Consider the following 21,124-nt stretch of genomic DNA (forward strand, 5'->3'; position numbering starts at 1 on the left):
GATCTTGTTAGTACACTAAGAGGAAGATGAGGGTTTGTAACCAGAACGAAGTAGATTGAAGAGAAATGTCCTAACCATGAAGGCAACACACCCTTTCTAAACAAGAAGATTTAAAATAAATTGTTTGTTGCCACTTATTACTACAGTCTGGTGGTATCCTTCTTCACTTGTAAGTGAGAGGTCTTAGGTTCGAATCTCGTGAATAACTTCATTGTTCGTCAGAAATACTATTTCCAATGGTAAAAAAATGCAATCTTTGAACGTTGGCTATGACTCACTCGAGCTTCCATACCAACCAAATCTTGAAATACCCAGCCATACCATCTTGTGATAGTTACTAATCTTGATTATGCTTTCAATGTGTTTGACAAAATGCTTCAGAGGCATCCTCTACCTTCCATTGTCTGCTTCGAAAGAGGATCTTCTCCGGATTCACTTTGTGGGATCCTAGGGATCCCTACATCCTAACTGTTTATTGTACATCGTGCGATCATTTTTTGTCAAGTATTATTTGTAAATCCTAAGTCACGTGCTATCTAGGCCACGTGAGTTTTTTTAAGTAAAACGGTGAGCATTGATGTGTTGTATGACACAGGGCTGGTCCTGAGATTTTAGAGACCCCATGCAAGATCCAAACGGGGGCCCTTACATGGCCTAAAATTTTGGTTGTTATATTTTCTTTTATATTTTTTATGTGCATAAATATAATGCACAAGAAAATAAATAAAAATGAAACATGGTGTGTTGGGTTTGTGTATCTATATGCATCCCTTATGTTTTTGGGTTTGAAATTCCTTGCTTTTTAATAGAAAAAGCATGGTATGGTGGATATGTACTTATCATATTACCGTTCAAATATTATACTTAGAACCATTGTTGCTCTTTATTATCATCCAGAGTTCATCTCAATAAAAATTTATGTGTTAAACAGATCATTGATATATGGATGACAAAATGGTTTTAAAATAAAATGAAAATTAGATGACCATCAAATAGTGACTAGAAGATAAATGGTTAAATTCATAATTAAAAATAAATGTATCCGTTTGTATTTAATAATACTTATGTCACATCCTGGCCCGGGGTCCACCACATCCTGAGCCCGCTCCACCACCGTAGCATGATATTGTCCGCTTTGGGCCCCGACCACGCCCTCACGGTTTTGTTTTTGGGAACTCACATGAGAACTTCCCAGTGGGTCACCCATCATGAGAGTGCTCTCGTGCGCTACTCGCTTAACTTCGAAGTTCCGATGGAACCTGAAGCCAGTGAGCTCCCAAAAGGCCTCGTGCCCGGTAGGGATGAGAGTATACATATAATGATCACTCCCCTAGGTGATGTGGGATCTTACAATCCACCCCCCTTAAGGGGCCCGACGTCCTCGTCGGCACACCACAGCCAGGGTTAGGCTCTGATACAAAATTGACACACCCCGACCTGGAAAGGTCGAAACATGCTGGCCATCACCAAGAGGTGACGTAAACATAAGGGTAAGTGATGCAAGAAGTGAATAAAATTAAAACTAATTAGAACTAAACAGTGAAAGAGTGCGCAATTCGTGGGTTTTAATTTTATTCACTTCTTGCATCACTTACCCTTATGGTTACATCACCTCCTGCTGATGACCAAAACGTTTCGACTTTTCCAGGTCGGGGTGTGTCAACTTATCTAGCTTTGGAGGAAAAAAAACCCCAAAAAAAGCCCAATATGAAATAAACACAGCTGAAAAAAATTCATAATTGTAAATATAGGCAGGCAAGGACTCGAACCCGTACACAGATAGATAGCAAAAACAGCACCTGCCAAATCGGCTATGACTGCTTTGTTTAATATGCTCACGTTTATGGTATATATCTCGTATATTTCAAAGGTTATTAAATTTAGGGGTCCCGAAAAAACAAGGGCCATGTGCGGTCGCACTCCTCGCACCCCCTCAAGGCTGGCCCTAGTATGACAACACCATCTAGATCACGTGGGAGGCTGATAGCCTCTCCATTTTTTATTTAAAAAAAAAAACAAAAAGACTCGACTTTCTAAGAAAGTCCACCCCACCCAAATTAACTCCCTAATCCTCCATTTCCTAAATCCCACTCCACCCAATCGAAGTCCACCATCATCAGCACAACACCAATCTCTTCCCCAAACTTCATGTACCTATCGACACTTCAAGATCAACTTAATTAGGCATTTCAAGATCAATTTGATATTTATATTTATTTTATTTGTTTGAGAAATAACTTTTCTTAGTCACAAGGAATTAGTGATCTTGTTAAAAAATGATGGAAAATGTTACACTAAATTGTTGTTTGTATAAAGATTATAAATAAAAAGTTGTAATTTATCATTTAATATTTCAATGGTATTTTCATCTATTTTTTTTAGCTTGAATATTGGGAACACTCGATATTAAAATTCTGGATCCACCATTGCACGTAACAGGGTGACTGTGACACCTACAACTTTCGCTCCCTCAGAATGTAGTTGTTGATCCCTCATGGCTCATATCCATGGATTATTTAGCAGCTTTTTAGCTCACCTTTTGCTCTTATAGCTTTAGAGTGGAGCAATGAGTTTCATACAACATGCTTTTAGACATTATTCTTTTATAAACTTTCTCTTTGGTCTTGCATCAATCATTTCGCTTCAGTCCTTGCCACTATATTATCATTTCCAGCATTATTCATATACCTTTCGATTGCAAACATGTTAGCCAACACTAATAAGCCAATTCTTTATTGTGGGATGTCGTTCTGGTAGGATTACGATTTTCACACTCATTTTGTAAGTACTCTAAACTGTATATTCACTTTTTTTCTATGCCACCATTTACTTGAGTTAAACCCCTTGCTTGAGGTTTCCTTCATATAGGTATTCTCGAAGGTTGATTTGGTGCTCGAAAACATATCTAGTCGAAAGTTGAGGCATCTACAAGACTACGAAGATTGTGGGTGGATTTATCTACAGTACTACAACGATTTTAAGGTTGACAGTTGGTGCTTAATGTTAGGAAGCATCTTTAGTTAGGTCCCTTGATAATAACAGAACGATGCTAGACCACAGTTAGTGTGGCATGTACAGGACTGCACCAGCTTGTTTACACGTTTATATAACGATGGGAGCTTGTGAACATGCATCTCGAAAAGAGGAAACCACGCTGACAGAGTTGCATCAGCTGGGTTGTGAGATGGATGCATCACTTTCTGTGAAAAGAGAAGGACAAATGGTGGTTGTGTTCGGGCAGGAAATCTAGCTGAACAAGGTCCATAGCTCGAGCACACAGTTCCCCGAGGAGTTGGCACTTTGGTTGATTGTCGGGCTCCGGCTTGCCGAGATGCTGCAAGAGGATGACAAAGTTAGTTTTGAAATGTGCCTTTGTGGGGCCTTAGGTGTAGCCTTGAGGCTCGCAATCAAAACTAACTAAGTGCTAAGGCGTGCCACTGCCCATCTCTGTATGGAAAATGTAGAACAAGTGTATTTAAGCCGATTACTTGCGCCCCCAAGTTATTCTGACTTCTTGTTATCAAAGGATTGTCGTAGATGCGTTAAGTTTACATTAAGTTCTTTTCTATGCCTTGAGATCAAGGACTTTTAGTTCTTTATCTTGTATGCTTAAAGATTGGAGACCCATATCTAATCAAGTCATCAATTTTAATTCACTTTTAATCTTTTTATGATAATAAAATTACTAAGTGAACCAGATTTGAGAACTAATGGAACTTTGGATCATCAAAAGACTGGAAATGACTTGAATATATACTAGGCAATACATTATAACACAAGATCTATTAATTGAAAGACAAAACAAAGAAAGGCGGGCACAATTTCACCTTGTCGGGCAAGGTTAAACATCTTGCAATCTCTTCTTTATTGTAGTTCTAAAGGGTTAGGTACTGAAAGAGCAATGAGTGGTAAATGATTTTACGCAAGAGAATCAATACTATAGCATTTGGATAAGGTAGCAGAGCTTTTACATAGACAAAAGATGTCTTTCTAAAGGAAGTCTAAGGCTAAAAGGGTGCAGAATCTGAACAAAGTAAACCTTTCTGGATATTTGCTTAAATGAGAGGCAAGTTGTATGTTTGTTTGTTTGATTGGTTGAGTGTCCTTGTCTCTGGGCCATTTTCCCCTATTTATAGGCGAATTAGCCCGACTGCACCATTTCTACTCTTGTCCGAAAGTAACTGAAGGGTAGTGAGTCATTAGCATTTTTACATGTTCTGCCATTTGGAAAAGTGCTTTTGGGCCGAGAGTTGGATGATTTCCATTGGTTGTCACTTCCCTTGTAAGCACCTAACCTTTGCATTTAATGGGGAGCCGTCATATTGTCTAGAGATGAGTATCTGGGCTTGGTGCTGGGTTTCGGGCAAAATCTCCTTTACTGAGCTCTTTTGGGCTTTAGTTAAATATTAACCCAAACAATGCATTCTTCAATCGTTGTTAAGCCTGCAAACCGATGCTCTAATAATGATTGAACAGGCGTCACCTAGTAACCATCATCTCACGCCTTTACTCGGGACTTACACCATTGATGCAGGCATTTAGTTAACCGATACTTCACACGAACCCACGATCTGTCCTTAATCAACTGTTTACTATATAATCCTTTCTTAATCCTCAGATTAAATACCTTAAATAGTTCCAATTCCTCACATTCTCAGGGCTTCCCAGAATTCCCAGAGCTCTTAAAAACTTTTCTTATTTTCGGCTCTGTCTTTCTGTCTTTAAATCTTCACATTTCCCTCCAAGTTTACCTAATGGCCCTAAAAGCTACTCAAACTCGATCTTCTTATGAATCTAGTGAGGGTATTGCCACCTTGAGCCGTCTGCTCAACGCCTTTCATCGCCTTTGGGCAGGCTTGCACTCTGAACTTTTCTTTGAAAAAGAGGGGTACACTTACTAGGACCTACGTGGACTTCTCAGGTTCCAATTATAGTAGAGGCCAACATGCCCAAGGCCAATTGGTTCACTCTGAACCCGTTCCTGGCTGAGTTGGGCATTTCTTCCTCTAAGTGGTCAAACCACCGTCGCGACTTTCCTCTGATGAATGATAAAGCCTAGGTTAAATGGATAAATGAGCTCGAGCCTATCTTCAAAAGGAAATGGATGAACAATGGCATCTATGAACTGATAATGCTCTCAAAGACCACCGTGGTTGCTAAGCCTGAGTTATTGACCACTGCTCTCCTTTTCTGGAACTTAGGCACCAACACCTTTGATTTCAAGATAGGCCCCATTTCTCTGACTATTCTGGATATGGCACAAATCTTTGGACTAAGACCATCGGGCCGAATTATGGATGTGACTCATGACTAGGCTCCCCTTTTTCGTCCAATTGTTGAGAGTTTAGGCACTTCGGCTTCCCCGTTTCAACTGGAATATAACTCCGTAACTTTTAAGAGTTACGAGACCTCTTTCAAGGGCTTCATCCCTTTTGTGAAAAGAATTTTGGTGCAGACTCTTCTAATGCCAACTTGGATCAAGAGCACATGTACTTCCTTTTGTAATGGCTTAACAAGCATGTCTTCCCTAATAAATCTAAGGGAATGAAGGTCGAGTGGATCCTCTTAGTAGAAGCCCTTCATAATTTTGATGATGTTACCACGGGCACTTTCCTTCTTTCTTAACTCTACCATCTTCTCTTTGAGATGACTCGGGGTGAACCATTTAAGAACAACCTTAATGAATCAATCTGGATGGTCCAATTATGGTTACAATGGTATTTTCCAGAGTTTCAGGTAACTAACTTGATGTTTCCAGAGGGTGTGGCTCATGCCCGAATTCTAGCCGAAGCTTCTCCCACAGACCATTCAATGTTTGCCTACTTTTATTTTTTTAGAGTCTACAGGACTTAAGCAGACTTGGAATGGGGAGGGTCTGTGTTTAGAAGGTATCCTTGGTTTTATAATCAAGCCTTCCAAGATGCCTTTGGAGAAGATGCTAATCCTTTTTACAGGGAGAAATTTATCAGTTGCATTCAACCACGGGACTTAGCTTGGGGAGTTTACAACGATCGTTATGAACGCGGGTTGGAGGTTTATCATCCCAACTTCTGTAGTAAGCAATTCGGCTTTAGACAAGCCATTCCAATCCCATTCTTTGATTCTATTCATTATGACACCTCTTATCGCCTCCAATCTCCTCAAGAAGTCATTTTTTTAGCTGCCCGATGTAGCCTTGAGGTTATGAGCAAGGTTGCCCGAAAGCCTTTAGCCCTTAATTTCGAATGCAACTCGACTTTCTCTACTTGATAGGAAGCTAAATGGATCAAGAAGTATGGATGAGATTTGCGGGAAGCTCACGACCGTCTCTTCAACCAACTCTCTCTCAAATCGTATCCTAGCTCGGGCAAACTTGAGAATTGGAAGGAAATGGTTAGTCAAAAGAACCAGCTTCTACTGATATGTACTTTATGTTCCCTTAATTTATATCTTATGAAAATCTTGTTAATCTGTCTTTCTCTAGCTCCTTATTCATTTTTTTTCTTTAACATTTACAGCCCAAGGGAATACTGAAACGACAAACATTGGGTCAAATGAAGAATCTGTCGATGAACAGATCATTCAAGAAGTTGCCGCTGAGGCTAAAAGGCAAGAGAAAGAAGAATGAGGGGATATCTCTGAGCTATCTGGAGACTCAGAGGCTGAGGGAGAGCCTGAAAAAAAACATTCGAGTACCTAAGCGGGCATAGACAGTTGTGGTAGAAACTTCTGATTTTGAGCCTGAGAAACAGCCTAAACCCAAACGGGCAACCCCAACCAGAAAGAGTACAAGAACTCAGACTTCTAAGTCTTCAAAAGCTGCCTCTGCTTCAAAGACATCTACTGTTGTTGGGGTAGGCAGAAACAAAAAGCCTTCAATAAGTACTCCTTGCTTCAATTTTCCATTTATAGTTTACGTCTGAAAGCTAACAATTTTATTTTATTTTCCTTTCAGGACCCCAGGTATCTAAGAAGCCTTATTTTGTTTCATTGGGCATAGAAATGCAACAAAAGGTCGAAGAACATGAAAATGCTGCCTTTAAAGAGTTAGAGGTATAGCCTGCCATTTTTATTTTTTTTTTAATTTTTTTCCTTTTCCTTTCTTAATTCTCTGCCTGACTATCTGCAACAGGATCTTCGAGAAAAAAAGATCTCACCCCCCGAGGCTTCTTCTCCTTCATCCCGATTAAGGCAAGCTCATCCTTCTCGAGCAAAATCCATTCCTCTGGAGGTGACTTCCATTTCTCAGTTTGATCGTTCAACTGGGAAGATGATGCACTATGTTGAGGATGACAGTAACCTAGTAAGTGCCTACCTTTAACACTTTCAAACTAAGAATCCTTTTTCTTTGTACTAATCATCTTCTACTCTTCCCAGCCTTCTCCAACACAGAAACCCCATCAAACACAAGTTTCCATTTTCGGGGAGCATATAGTCCCTGAGATTCTTGTGGTCTTAGAGGTAACTAACCCACAGGCCTCTCGGGCATCTCCCACTGATGCACTTAAAGCTTCTAAAGTGCCTGCTCCTCAACCTTAGGTTCCCCCCTCAGGTACATCATAACTTTAAACCTTCTACTTTTCTTTTTCATAAGTTAATTACTAACTTTGGCCCCCACTTCTGCTATTTGTAGGTTTCTGTTGAAGGTTCGAACACTGTTTCTCTTCCCTTGGTAAGCCATGACAGTCCCTCCCGGTAATCAGAGGAAGTAACTTCCCCTCCATCTCCTTCCAAGGTTATGGGCTTAACTCAGGTAGATTTACCTTGTCTTCTTATGACTCGTAAATTTTCCTTTTAACACGTCTGTCTTGGTTGCAACAAGGTTCTGGAGAAGGTTCGGGCAAATCTCCATCGTGCATAGTGCGCAAGAAAGATCTTCTTCGCCCCTTCCTGGTTCTAGTATCACAGGAATCTCTATCCCTAAGCCTGTGAGTAAGCGAGCCAAGACTTCTACAACAACTACTTTCATTCCTACTCTTTTAGTTGAGGTTGCCCTCACTTCGACGGTTGAAGGTGCGAAAGGTGCACCTTTTGCTTATTTAGCATCATCCTTGCCCGACCTGGTAAAGAAATTCGGGCCAATCAAAACTAAATTGCAGTCATCTCCAACATTTTCTAAGTCTCATAATTTTCAAAATGCTCGTCAAATCTTCAAGGATTTGATGAAACAGGACTTCACAACTTCTTTCAGCCTTAAGATTTTCCATGACGCGGAGAAGGCGCTTATTGAGCTTTACCAAGTTCAGTTGCTATCCCAGGCTCAATACAAGTCTTTTCTGAGTTTCTTCGAGAATTTAAGGGCATTATGAGATCAGCATCAGAAGGCGGAGCGGGCATCTAATAGAGTGAAGTGCTTTCAGGAAAAACACGTGAAGAGTACAGCCACGCTCCTGCAGTTGGTGGAAGAAGGGTCAGTGATGGAAGAAAGGATTACAGTGGTTAATTCTGAAATCCAGCTCCTAAATGAACAATTTTCTTTACTCAAAGCCGAGAAAGTGACCCTCATTAACCACCTTTCCTAAAAAGTAGAAGAGATGGAGAAGATTTCGGAAGAGGTTGAGGATTCCAAAACCCAACTTATGAACAACAACATGTATTTATGAGAACCAAGCTGAATTTTTACCATCATGCAAACTTACTTTTCTAGAATAGTTGCTCTGGCCGAAGATGTAAAGTTGTTGGACTAAGATTTCTGTAATCCCTTCTTGAAATGAAATCTTCTTCTATTTAACTTTCTAGACTTTTAATAGTAGAAATCTCTCTCCAAATTTACCCGATCTTGTTAAGAAAAACTTCTGAACATCTTGGACACGCCTTTTAGTTGAAAATCCCCTCCCAACCTTTGGAGGACCTTCCCTGAGGTTTCTTTTTCTGGCTGTCCACAAAACACTCAAGCTTCTAGCTTTTCCTTCTCTTGATTATCTTCTGATTAAGGATGTCTCTTGCTGCTAGTACTTCTAGCTTATACTTATGTTAACTGTATAAAGATACCCCCTCTATTATAGCTGCTTTGGATTTTTCGGGCATTTTGAGAGTTTCCTCTGTGGATCTTTCATTCTTCTTTTACCTCCCAAGTGGCTCTCCCTTTCCTCTTCTTAGCCCATGTTAAGTTGATCATGTTTATTGGGGCTTCAAGGAAGGGATCCGTGTCAATCATCATTTTGGCCTGAGGTTTTTCTACTAGCAACTTTCCTTTAATGATGAGATCTTGCACCTAGTCTCTAAACTAGACACAGTTGGTGATGGAGTGGTTGAAGGTGTAGTGCAGCTTGCAATACTTTTTCCCTCTTAATTCCTCGGGCTTAGGCAACTTTTTAGTGTTATCGGGCACAATTATCCTTGCCCGTACCAATTCCTCATAGATTTATGTGGCCTTGGTTTAGTAAAAGGAATAGTTTTGGTATTTTGGGGACAGAGAAAGACAAATGGTGGATGATGGAGGTAAACACTGTGGTTGTGTTCGGGCAGGAAATCTGGCTGAACAAGGTCCCTGCCTCGAGCACATAGCTCATTGAGGAGTTGGCACTTTGGTTGATTGTCGGGGTCCGGTTTGCAGAGATGCTACAAGAAAAGAACAAAGTTAGTTCTGAAAGGTGCCTTTGTGGGGCCTTATGTGTAGCCTTGAGGCTCGCAATCAAAACTAACTAAGTGCTAAAGAGTGCCATTGCCATCTTTGTATGGCAAATGTAGAACAAGTGTATTTAAGCCGATTACTTGCACCCCAAGTTATTCTGACTTCTTGTTATCAAAGGATTGTCGTAGATGGGTTAAGTCTACATTAAGTTCTTTTCTATGCCTTGAGATCAATGACTTTTAGTTCTTTATCTTGTATGCTTAAAGGGTGGAGACCCAGATCTGATCAAGTCATTAGTTTTAATTCACTTTTAATCTTCTTATGATAATAAAATTACTAAGTGAACCAGATTTGAGAACTGATGGAACTTTGGATCATCAAAAGACTGGAAATGACTTGAATATATACTAGGAAATACATTATAACACCAGATCTATTAATTGAAAGACAAAACAAAGAGAGGCGGGCACAATTTCACCTTGTCGGGCAAGGTTAAACATCTTGCAATCTCTTCTTTGTTGTAGTTCTAAAAGGTTAGGTATTGAAAGAGGGATGAGTGATAAATGAGTTTACACAAGAGAATCGATACTACATCATTTAGAGAAGGTAGCAGAGCTTTTACATAAATAAAAGATGTCTTTCTAAAGGAAGTCTAAAGCTAAAAGGGTGCAGAATCTGAACAAAGCACAACTTTTTGGATATTTGCTTGACTGAGAGGCAAGTTGTATGCTTGTTTGTTTGATTGGTTGAGTGTTCTTGTCTCTGGGCCCTCTTCCCCTATTTATAGGCGAATTAGCCCGACTGCACCATTTCTGCTCTTGTTCGAAAACAACTGAAAGGTAGTGAGTCATCAGCATTTTTACATGTTCTGCCATTCGGAAAACTGTTGTTAGGCCGAGAGTTGGTTGATTTCCATCGGTTGTTATTTCCCTTGTAAGCACCTAACCTTTGCATTTAATGGGGAGCCGTCATATTGCCTAGAGATGAGTATCTGGGCTTGGTGCTGGGCTTCGGGCAAAATCTCCTTTACTAAGCTCTTTTGGGCTTTTCTTCCCTCGAAGTCTTGAGTTAAATATTAACCCAAACAGGTTGGATCATCTTTTTATTCATGTTAGGTATATATATATATATATATCTCTGTCTCCCTCTACCTCTCTCATGCTCTTCTGTTGATCACTTATGACTACAAGGAAGTGAAAAAGAAAACTTCTTTCTTAGCAAACCATGTGATCGTATTTTATTTTGAGCATGAGCTTTAATGTGCTTGACACTTGCTGCTGGAGGGTGGCAAGCAAATCTGATTGTGTATCTGATTCAGGAGTTTAATGTGAAGAGCATTGATGCTACTCAGGTGTCAAATGTTGTCAATGGTTGCACTAGTTTGTTTCCTATCATTGGAGCAATTATTGCAGACTCTTTCTTTGGCTGTTTCCCTGTCTTCCTGATCTCGTCTTATATCTCTTTTCTGGTAATAGCCTCGCTCGGTCTTTACTTTAACAAGTACACATGCTCACATAGTTATGATAGCTCTGTTAATCATTGATTTATGATAGCTCTGGTTTTTCTTTGCCATGTATACAGCGACTGTTACAAGTTCTACTGCCGTTGTCTATATTGAGGACAGTGTCAGTTGGGGGTTGGGATTTGGCCTAACGGCTCTTGTTAATATGATTGGTCTGGTCATATTCTCATCTGGAATCCATTTCTATCATCGTGATAAGCCACAAGGTAGCCCATTTGTGAATATAGCTCGTGTTATTGTTGCTAGTATCCGGAAATGGAACGTTAAGCTCTCATCCAAAAGGGAGGATTACCAGTACCGCAATGATGGAGAGACCAAGACGACTCCTGCAGCACCTAAAAAGAGTTTCATGTACCAGAATTTCCACACGTTCTGCATCCTCACATTGATTTTACGTTGGTGTCTTCTTTATTGCACGCCTCTTGTTTTTTGAACTGTGAGGCCAAATACAAAATATAACTAGAAGATAATAAGTGACGTCGTGTATATAATTCACGGGTGACATAATTCAACCCTATCACAAGCTTCGCCTAACAAGACCTCTAGCTTTTCTGTATGATCGATGATGGAAAATAATGTAAGGTTGACGGCAGAAAAATCTTGTAGACACAATTTTCCAAAATCTTGTAGACATAATTTCACTTATATTATGTTGTTGAAGATTCATGTAATGTGATGAGATAGTTCTGCGTTTTCCGGGACTGAGTGCTATGAAATCCATCCTTGGTGATTGTGGGATTATTGCTCAGCGACTTGGCCACTTAAGGATGTTGGAAACAGCTTTTGGGGAACAATTGCGTTGTTCACTTCACGGGAATCAACAAGCGAGGAAGCTTTTCCCCAATGTTTTTTTATCTGTAATCATTATTTTGTTGAGTTTGGATGAATACACAGTACTATTTCTGTAGGAAACAGAGTGCCATGCTGTTGGAGCGGGATTTCCCACAAAGTGAAATACCTCCACAGAATTGTTGACCGCAATCCTCACGTTCGCCGAATCCTTCTTCGAAGTGTCCCAAAATAATCTTCCTCCGCAGCTTTGGCCGGGCGGGGTACATGCAGAAGATACTCCAACGCTCAAGTCAGTCGATTAGTTCCTATTCTCGGGATTCTCTCGGGTGTTCTTTACGTACCTGATTCTTTGGCTCCTCTCCCTATTTATAGGATTGCGTACTTGAGATTCAAGTACCACGATCGTCTTCCTTCCCCACTTCCTTAGTGGTCATCGTCATATCACTACATGCTTTGGGAACAAGTCCCATGACCTGTCTTCCTCTCCCACTTCTCTTCTGTAGTGGGGTAGTTACCTCGGCACGCGCCCTTGTGCTTATTTCTTGTGGGCTTTTTATTCTGCACAACTCTTTTTCCTTAGATGATCGGCCCATGAGTCGAAATTAGGTTTTATCCTCCCACAATGCCCCATTTTTTCCTTTTTTTACGCATGTAAAATAGGGAAAAACCAAGTTTTTCGATCTCATAAGGCCTTGAAATTGTACTCTCTAAGCCAAACTAAAACTTTAAGCATTGCCAACCTTGTGGGAGTTGCTTTTTCTAAAAATAAATTTTCGAAGAACGAACATTACGAAAGAGGATTTACGAATGAACATTACGAATGAACATGAGGACTGACATCACGAAAGAGGTCTAACATTACGAAAGAAGATTTACGAACATTACGAAAGATGACTGACATGACGAACGAGGACTGACATCACGAAAGAGGTCTAACATTACGAAAGAGGATTTACGAACATTACGAAAAAGCGAACGAGGACTGATGTCACGAAAGAGGTCTAACATTACGAAAGAGGATTTACGAACATTACGAAAGAGGACTGACGTCACGGAAGAGGTCTATCATTACGAAACAGGATTTATGAACATTACGAAAGAGGACTGACGTCACGGAAGAGGTCCATCATTACGAAAGAGGATTTATGAACATTACGAAAGACTGACATGGCGAATGAGGACTGACGTCATGGAAGAGGTCTATCATTACGAAAAAGGATTTATGAACATTACGAAAGATGACTGACATGGCGAACGAGGACTGACATCACGGAAGAGGTCTATCATTACGAAAGAGGATTTACGAAAATTACGAAAGAGGACTTACGAAAGTGGACTGACGCCTTGTACGTGTTTATTATATAGATCTCTATCCCATCTTGTCTGCACTCCTTCATTCACTTTTACCTGATTTACATACATATATATATATATATATATATATATATATATATATTTACATATATAAATATTTACCATGTGGGTTTCCTCCTCACGCATATAATCCATAATGCTAGGCTGCACACCTAGTCTGCACATCTAATATGCACGCATATGTATACATATATCAATATATCAATATATATATATATATATATATATATATACACCGACATACTTGCTTTTCCCCCTCTTATATGTCTATGTACATTCCTGCATAAATCACATCCTTGACTGGGCTACCTATCTATTTATCTACATATATATTTTCCTGGACTTGCAGACATCACTTCCTTAACCAGACTACACACACACACACACACACACACACACACACATATATATATATATGCACACATATCTGGGTACATTGGCATATATAGGCACATTTTTACACGCAACATAGGCATACCTTTGCGTACGACATGCAAATCTCTGCACTTACTTCTCATATACTTGCATATATCTCTACACATGTATGCGTATATATTTATATGTCATTACCTTGAGTTCCTCCATCCCTATTTTCCTTCACTTCACCTGCTCAGTTTCTTCACCAAGCCTGTGATTTCTCGTTTCAAAGTGGCCTCTTAGCTTATAGGTGATTTTTTATTTCAAACCCCTCTTGTGGGAATATTTCAAACATTTCACTTTCGTTATCGATCTCAAAAATCGTTCAACCTTGAGTTTACTCTTAATCAATTTTTTACCTTTTCGATCTTGGCTGGATCTTTACCCATTCGATCTTGGGTTTTCTTTTCCCGCTCGATTTTCGATTTCCGATCTTGATTGGGTCTCTGCCCATCCGATCTTGGGTTTTCTTTCCCCACACGATCTTAGATTTCCGATCTTGATTGGGTCTCTGCCCATCCGATCCTGGGTTTTCTTTTCCCACTCGATCTTAGATTTCCGATCTTGATTGGGTCTCTGCCCACACGATCTTAGATTTCTGATCCTGATTGGGTCTCTGCCCATCCGATCTTGGGTTTTCTTTTCCCACACGATCTTAGATTTCCGATCTTGATTGGGTCTCTGCCCATCCGATCTTGGGTTTTCTTTTCCCACACGATCTTAGATTTCCGATCCTGATTGGGTCTCTGCCCATCTGATCTTGGGTTTTCTTTTCCCACACGATCTTAGATTTCCGATCTTGATTGAGTCTCTGCCCATCCGATCTTGGGTTTTCTTTTCCCACTCGATCTTATGTTTTCGATCTTGATTCGATCCTCATCCCTTGGTTTATACTCTTCAACTTTTAGACTTTAGTCTAAGATTCGAATAAAGTGCAACTTTATTTATCATACAATGAGGAGATGTCAACAGACATCCAGGGACACCCTCTTTGACATGCAAGGAAGACAATAGGGGATTTACCCTTCAACGTTGCTGGAAACAGAAACTTAGATACGGAAAACATAAACACGAGTAGCTAAATGTGGTACTTTCTCAAATGAATTGCGCTTCATGGGCGTGGCACATACTGACCTGTTTCTACGTGCCTGAGTTTATAAGCTCCATTTCTGAAAGCTTCAGTCACCTCATATGGTCATTCCCATATGCGTCCAAGTTTCCCTACATTCTAATATTTTGTGTTTTCCATGACTTTTCTCAATATCCACTCAAATCTTTCGTGGTAGTGACCGCTGGAGATGTAACAATAGTCGCGGTGGCCTGCTTTGATTGGATTAATTCCTCTTCCTCTAATCTGATGAGTCCATCAGCTCGGGCCATCACCTCTCTCATGTCCAGTGGTGGCGTTTCGATCAATGACTTACGCATCTTTGTTCCAGGCAACGCCCCTTCTCGGAATGCCAAAGACGCAGTGTGGGAATCACATTCTTCTAGGGTGGACATCTCTTCGGTGAACCTAGTCATGTAGCTTTTGAGGCTCTCGCCAAAATTTTGTTTGGTGTTGAACAAGATCGTAATATCTTTTCTTGGCCTCCGATTGCAGACATATTGGGATATGAATGCTTCGCAAAGCTCTGTGAAACTTCCGATAGACCTCAGTTTCAGTTGCCTGAACCAAGTTAACGATGACCCCGAAAGACTTGAGGGGAACAACTTGCACAGGAAGGCCTCATCGTCTCCTTCAAGCGCCATTTGTTGTTGAAAGTGGTAAATGTGTTCGACGGGATCAATTGCACCTTCGAATAGCCTAAACTTTGGTTGGGTGAACTTGGCAGGTTTTTTAGCTTTCAGGATGTCCTCTGTGAACGGCGATTTGCGAATCCCTCTGACTGCTTCCAAGGCAAGTTCTGCTAGGGTCTGAGGCTTATATCCCTTCACAATCTTCTCAATTTGTTCTCGCAAATCAACATCCTTTACCTTTTTCGATCCTTTTCCCCTGTGATCCTCTTCGCCCTGATTTTTCGTCACTTCAACACGGTTACTGTATGGCACGCTACTAGAGATGCCCCTCTTATCTTCCTTTTCTGCACGTTGTCTCTTGGTGCCGGTTGCACCTTCTACTGCGTTTCTCGCTTCAGCCTTCTTCAACGCTTCATCTACTATCTTTTTTGTTTCACGCAATTCCCTCGTTAACCTTCTAAATTGTTCCATGGCGAGACAAGGTTCACTATTTTGGGATTGAGACCTTGCGTGTACCGATCGAGTCCTTGTATCTTCAGAAGGATTCGGAACTTCTTGTGTGGATCCAGTCATGTTTGTAGCTTGATTTTGTTTCGTTCCCACAGACGGCGCCAACTGTTTGAGCGGGATTTCCCACAAAGAGAAAAACCTCCACAGAGTTGTTGACCGCAATTCTCACGTTCGCCGAATCCTTCTTCGAAGTGTCCCAAAATAATCTTCCTCCGCAGCTTTGGCCGGGCGGGGTACCTGCAGAACATACTCCGACGCTCAAGTCAGTCGATTAGTTCCTATTCTCGGGATTCTCTCGGGTGTTCTTTACGTACCTGATTCTTTGGCTCCTCTCCCTATTTATAGGATTGCGTACTTGAGATTCAAGTACCACAATCGTCTTCCTTCCCCACTTCCTTAGTGGTCATCGTCATATCACTACATGCTTTGGGAACAAGTCCCATGACCTGTCTTCCTCTCCCACTTCTCTTCCGTAGTGGGGTAGTTACCTCGGCACGCGCCCTTGTGCTTATTTCTTGTGGGCTTTTTATTCTGCACAACTCTTTTTCCTTAGATGATCGGCGACTGCAATGGTTGCGGCGTTTTACTTGAGCACGGCGCTGAGTGATCTTGTTCGGAGGGTTACTGGATGGCTGCCGGATGATATAAACGAAGGGAGGCTAGACAATGTGTACTGGATGGTAGTTGTGATAGGTGTGCTCAACTTTGGTTATTACTTGTTATGTGCCAAGTTGTACAAGGGAGTGGAAGGTAGTAGCTCCCCAGTCTCTCAAGGTTAGAAAATAAGGAAAACTAATGAAAAATTAAAAAAATATATAGTTTTAATGAAAAATGACAAATAAAGGTATAGTGAATAGTATTAGAAAAAGGTAAAATGTTTATATATTGAGCTATGCCTAAAACTTTGTAGAAAATAAAATGTCTATCGATGCCGAAATAGGAAACTAATTATTGCCTAAATCAAATTTTCTAGGATTATCCCATCATTCCCCGTCATTTAAATAAAAAGACGAGTGTTGAGTTCTCGACTTGGACAATATGGTTTCCATATTGAAACACTAGTTTCATGTAATGTTCTTTTATTTTTTTGGCCAAATGTTTTTTTTTTGGTTTCCTGCGGTGTGACACAAGTTTTATAGGTCGTCATTGATGTTTCTACACAATTTTTATGAACATAACAAGAAGATGAAAATGACAGCAACGGAGTTTCGGCAGTTGGGTTGTAACATGGATGCATCACTCTACGTTAATAGAGAAATCGAAATGGTGGTAAATGCGGAGGTTGATAAAAAATGACAATATTTGATCACGACAGATTAATGATGCGGATTAGGTAACGTGTTAAAAATGACGGTTTCTGATCCAATGAACTACAATAATTCAAGTAACTTGTTAAAATAAGATTTCAGATAGAGACTGATTAACACTACTACAATATTAGCTTTAGGCGTCGGATGATGATGGCGGTTTAATAAGCCATTATGTCGGATAAAAGATATCCGACACATAATTCAGTTAGTGTTGGATAACAATGAAATCCTGTCGGTTATATCTTACATAAATTCCTGACGGATATTTAGTGTCGGATGCAACCGCCATAAAATTATTATAACCGCCAATATTTTTTAATTCTTTTTTTATATATAAATATTTTTAACAGCATCTGGACGTTTTAAGTTAATGGTGGCGGTTATAACCAACATAAATTAACTATTTTATTATTTTAGTATTCTGGCAGTTATTATTTTAGTATTCTGACGGTTATAACTGACATAAATTGACTATTTTATTATTTTTACGCCAAAATTTTTTCAATTTGTTGTTCATTCAGATTTCTTCTTCTTGCTCATCTTCATTTTACTCATTTCTTTCTCTTCATTAAAAGAATGTTGTCTGATGGAGATTATTTGCCTGAATCTTGTTACAAGGCAAAAACACTTATAAATGACTTGGGTCTGATGTATGTGAAGATTGATGCGTGTCCCAATAATTGCATTATATATTGGAAAAACAATACGGAGTTGACCGCATGCTCAGTTTTTGGTGAATCAAGATATAAAAATGTCAATGAAGAGGATGGCTCTAGAAAAAAAAATCGTAGCTAAGATTATGTGGTATTTTCCTTTAAAATCACGGTTGCAGTGGTTGTATATGTCGAAGCATACGGCTGAACATATGAGGTGGCACACAACTGAATGTCTTAAGGATGGATTTATGAGACATCCTTCAGATTCTCCAGCATGGAAGCATTTGGATAGTTTATATCTGGAGTTTGGGTTAGAAATTTGAAATGTCTGATTAGGGTTGGCCAATGATGGATTTAATCCTTTTGGAAAAATGAGGCAAGACCATAACACATGGCTTGTGGTGCTTTCAATTTACAATTTGCCGCCCTGGATGTGTATGAAGCAACCGAATTTGTTGTTGTCTCTGTTAATACCAGGACCGCGCAGTCCCGGTAAAGAGATTGATGTGTACATGCGTCCATTGATTGACGAGTTGAATGAGTTGTAGGAGGTGGGCACTCCCACTTATGATGCGTATTCCAATCAGAATTTTACGATGAAGGATGTCGTCTTATAGATTATAAGTGATTTTTCGGCTCATGGAAAGTTATCAGGATGGAGTACATATGGATATAAAGCCATGTCCACATTGCATGTGTTGATGCACAAAACCGGATGTCTTGGAACAACGTAAATCCGACCGTGAATCTGCACAAACGCTCAAGAACACAAAGAACACAAAGAACACAAGGATTTTATCGTGGTTCACCCCAATGTATGGGCTACGTCCACACTGTAGTTGATATTGTTTCTCTGTATGTGTATGGATACAAGTGTTTGGGGGAAGTCCCCCGGAGAAAGGAGGGTGGGGGAGAAGGAAGGAGAGCCTCTTGAATTGTATGAGGACTCTCTCTCTAAATGTATGAGAGTTTTGAGCCTTGTAGGATGGCTTGGCTATTTCCCTCCTTTAGAATGAGGGGAGGAGTCCCCTTTTATAGAATAAGGGGCTCCTCCTCTTTTACAAAGTATGGGCTTTAGTGTGAGGCCCAAATATACGAGGCCCAATATATGGTACCAACAGGAGTCCCCCAAGTCTTCAGTCAAAGGAGTCTTTTGGCTGGAGACTTCAAATCCAATCCATGTACGGGCCGAAGTGGCTAGATGTCTTGAACCAGTATCCACCCAAGGTAATGCTCAACATAAAGCAATACTCGGCTAGAGGTATCACACGTTACGAGACTGCTCGGCTGGAGGCGATACTCGTTGCGAGGCTGCTCGGCTAGAGGCTATGCTCGTTGCGAGGCGGCTCGGCTCGTGGTATTCCTCATTGCAAGTATCTACTTTATGTCGACATGCACTCAGTATGAGTTGATTCTCGACATGACTCGGGTCTGCTTGTCGGGTTCGCATATTGGGTCTATGTGTCGGATCCGCGGATCGGGTCCGCAAGTCGGATCTTTGAATCGGGGCCATACGTAGGGGCATCGAGTTGGGACTATCTGTAGGGTCATCGAGTTGGGTCCAGGCACATAGGTGTCCCAATAAGCGAATGTCCGAGCAAGTGGGTGTTCGGTCAGACAAGAGATCACCACAAGCACGTGGCTCATCAGTCTATAAGTTGGTAGACCTCGTTAATCAGCAACAATGTTGATCAGTGGACCTAGTTGCTCAATAATTCCTGACAATAAATGACAGTATAATCATGAGCGTATAATGAATAAATATAATAAATACGTAAAAGAAATATGGTAACAACAATTATTTAATATGTATATTTCTTATAAGTGTAAAACCTTGCCATGCGTATTATAGCATAGTTTTAGGTTATAAAAGTGGATTAGTTCTTTTGGATTTGAGCTGATAATTTCAACATAATTTAAAATGCATGGGTGTGGCAACCCACATCCACTTTCAGCATCTGTTGTAAACCCACCATCAGTTAGTGGAAAACATTCAAAAAATAAAATAAAGATATCATCATTGTTCCACCATCACACAATAACCTGTACCATTTGATAAATATTAAATAATAAAAAGATATCATCATTGTTCCACCATCACACAATAACCTGTACCATTTGATAAATATTAAATAATAAAAAGATATCATCATTGTTCCACCATCACACAATAACCTGTACCATTTGATAAATATTAAATAATAAAAACAATTGAATTAGGTGAATGACTTATCTTTTTTCACGTGTGGATCTGACCGACAAGGGCTCTTCCCTTATCTTATCTTTTTCAAAATTATCATGAGTGGAAAAACACAGATGGGTATGGAAATGATGTTGTTGGAGACTTTCTTCCCCACTGAGTCAAAAGATAAACAGCATGCAAGGCCTGGCTCTTTCGGCCATTTTCTTCCCCGAGAGCTTGCTACCCTCACTCCGGTTGCATCCGTATTATTCCATCTGCCTGGAAAACCATGGTCAGAGTGTCGGAGGGCAAAACGGGAACTGAAATGGGCTGCTCCGGCTGCTCGCTGCTGAAGAGCACTCATGTCACGGTGCTGATGGCTGACTGTTCCCGTTGGATGGTCTGTGTCTGGAGCAACCAATGCTCTGGGCATATATGGTTTAAGAAGTTTGGTTTCCAAGTCACTCCTGACTCTCCTCTAAAAAATGACAGGAGCATATGGAGCTTGTGTGGTCAGTGCTTCATTCTCCGTCACAGCACTCGCAGCCATAATTGATACGGTTTTCTGCGATATTCTCTGACCTTCTTGCTCTCTCTCTCTCTCTAGACGAGGGGTGGACGAGAGAGAAACTGTGGTGCTCGATCTTGGTGACGGTGTTGTTTCAGGTGAGCACAGTGAGCTCCAGAGAATGATCAGACGGCGGAGAGTCTTGAGGTGGGTACTCCACTTCTGTCGAGAACCGTCTCGCCAAAATTGTGTGAGGATGGTGGTTGTCTTTTGGGAAAAGTGGAATTGGACAAGTGTGCCAGTCGGCGGTCGAGACGGTACTCTCCGGAGACGGTCTTTTGGGTTTTGCCGACGTGTCGCAAGGACCACGACGCTCACTGAAGCACTTGGGTATGGCGGCAAGTTTACATTGATGCACTTAGGAGTCTTAACCAGGTACATAATCTCCAGATCCAAGCAATTGGAGATGGTGGCGAATCTTTTACCTCTCGCTCATCTTATCCGATTCCTCTGCGTCGATTTTTTCAGATTGTACGAAAAAATTATCGTTCAAAAGATAT

General features: G+C 40.6%; 1 protein-coding gene across 1 annotated transcript; it reads right to left on the bottom strand.

The window, feature by feature from the left end:
• Positions 1–14,915: 14,915 nt before the first annotated feature.
• LOC126590218 (uncharacterized) lies at positions 14,916–15,869 on the bottom strand. Its single transcript, XM_050255733.1, has one exon. The coding sequence runs from the start codon at positions 15,867–15,869 to the stop codon at positions 14,916–14,918; it is 954 nt and encodes a 317-aa protein (XP_050111690.1).
• Between the last annotated feature and the right edge of the window lie 5,255 nt (positions 15,870–21,124).

This window comes from Malus sylvestris, chromosome 11 (genome assembly GCF_916048215.2).
Source record: "Malus sylvestris chromosome 11, drMalSylv7.2, whole genome shotgun sequence".
Classification (NCBI taxonomy): Eukaryota; Viridiplantae; Streptophyta; class Magnoliopsida; order Rosales; family Rosaceae; genus Malus; species Malus sylvestris.

Bases quoted from the DNA above. Each gene is read 5' to 3' on its own strand.
- LOC126590218 (XM_050255733.1), bottom strand. From the start codon at position 15,869: ATGGAACAATTTAGAAGGTTAACGAGGGAATTGCGTGAAACAAAAAAG.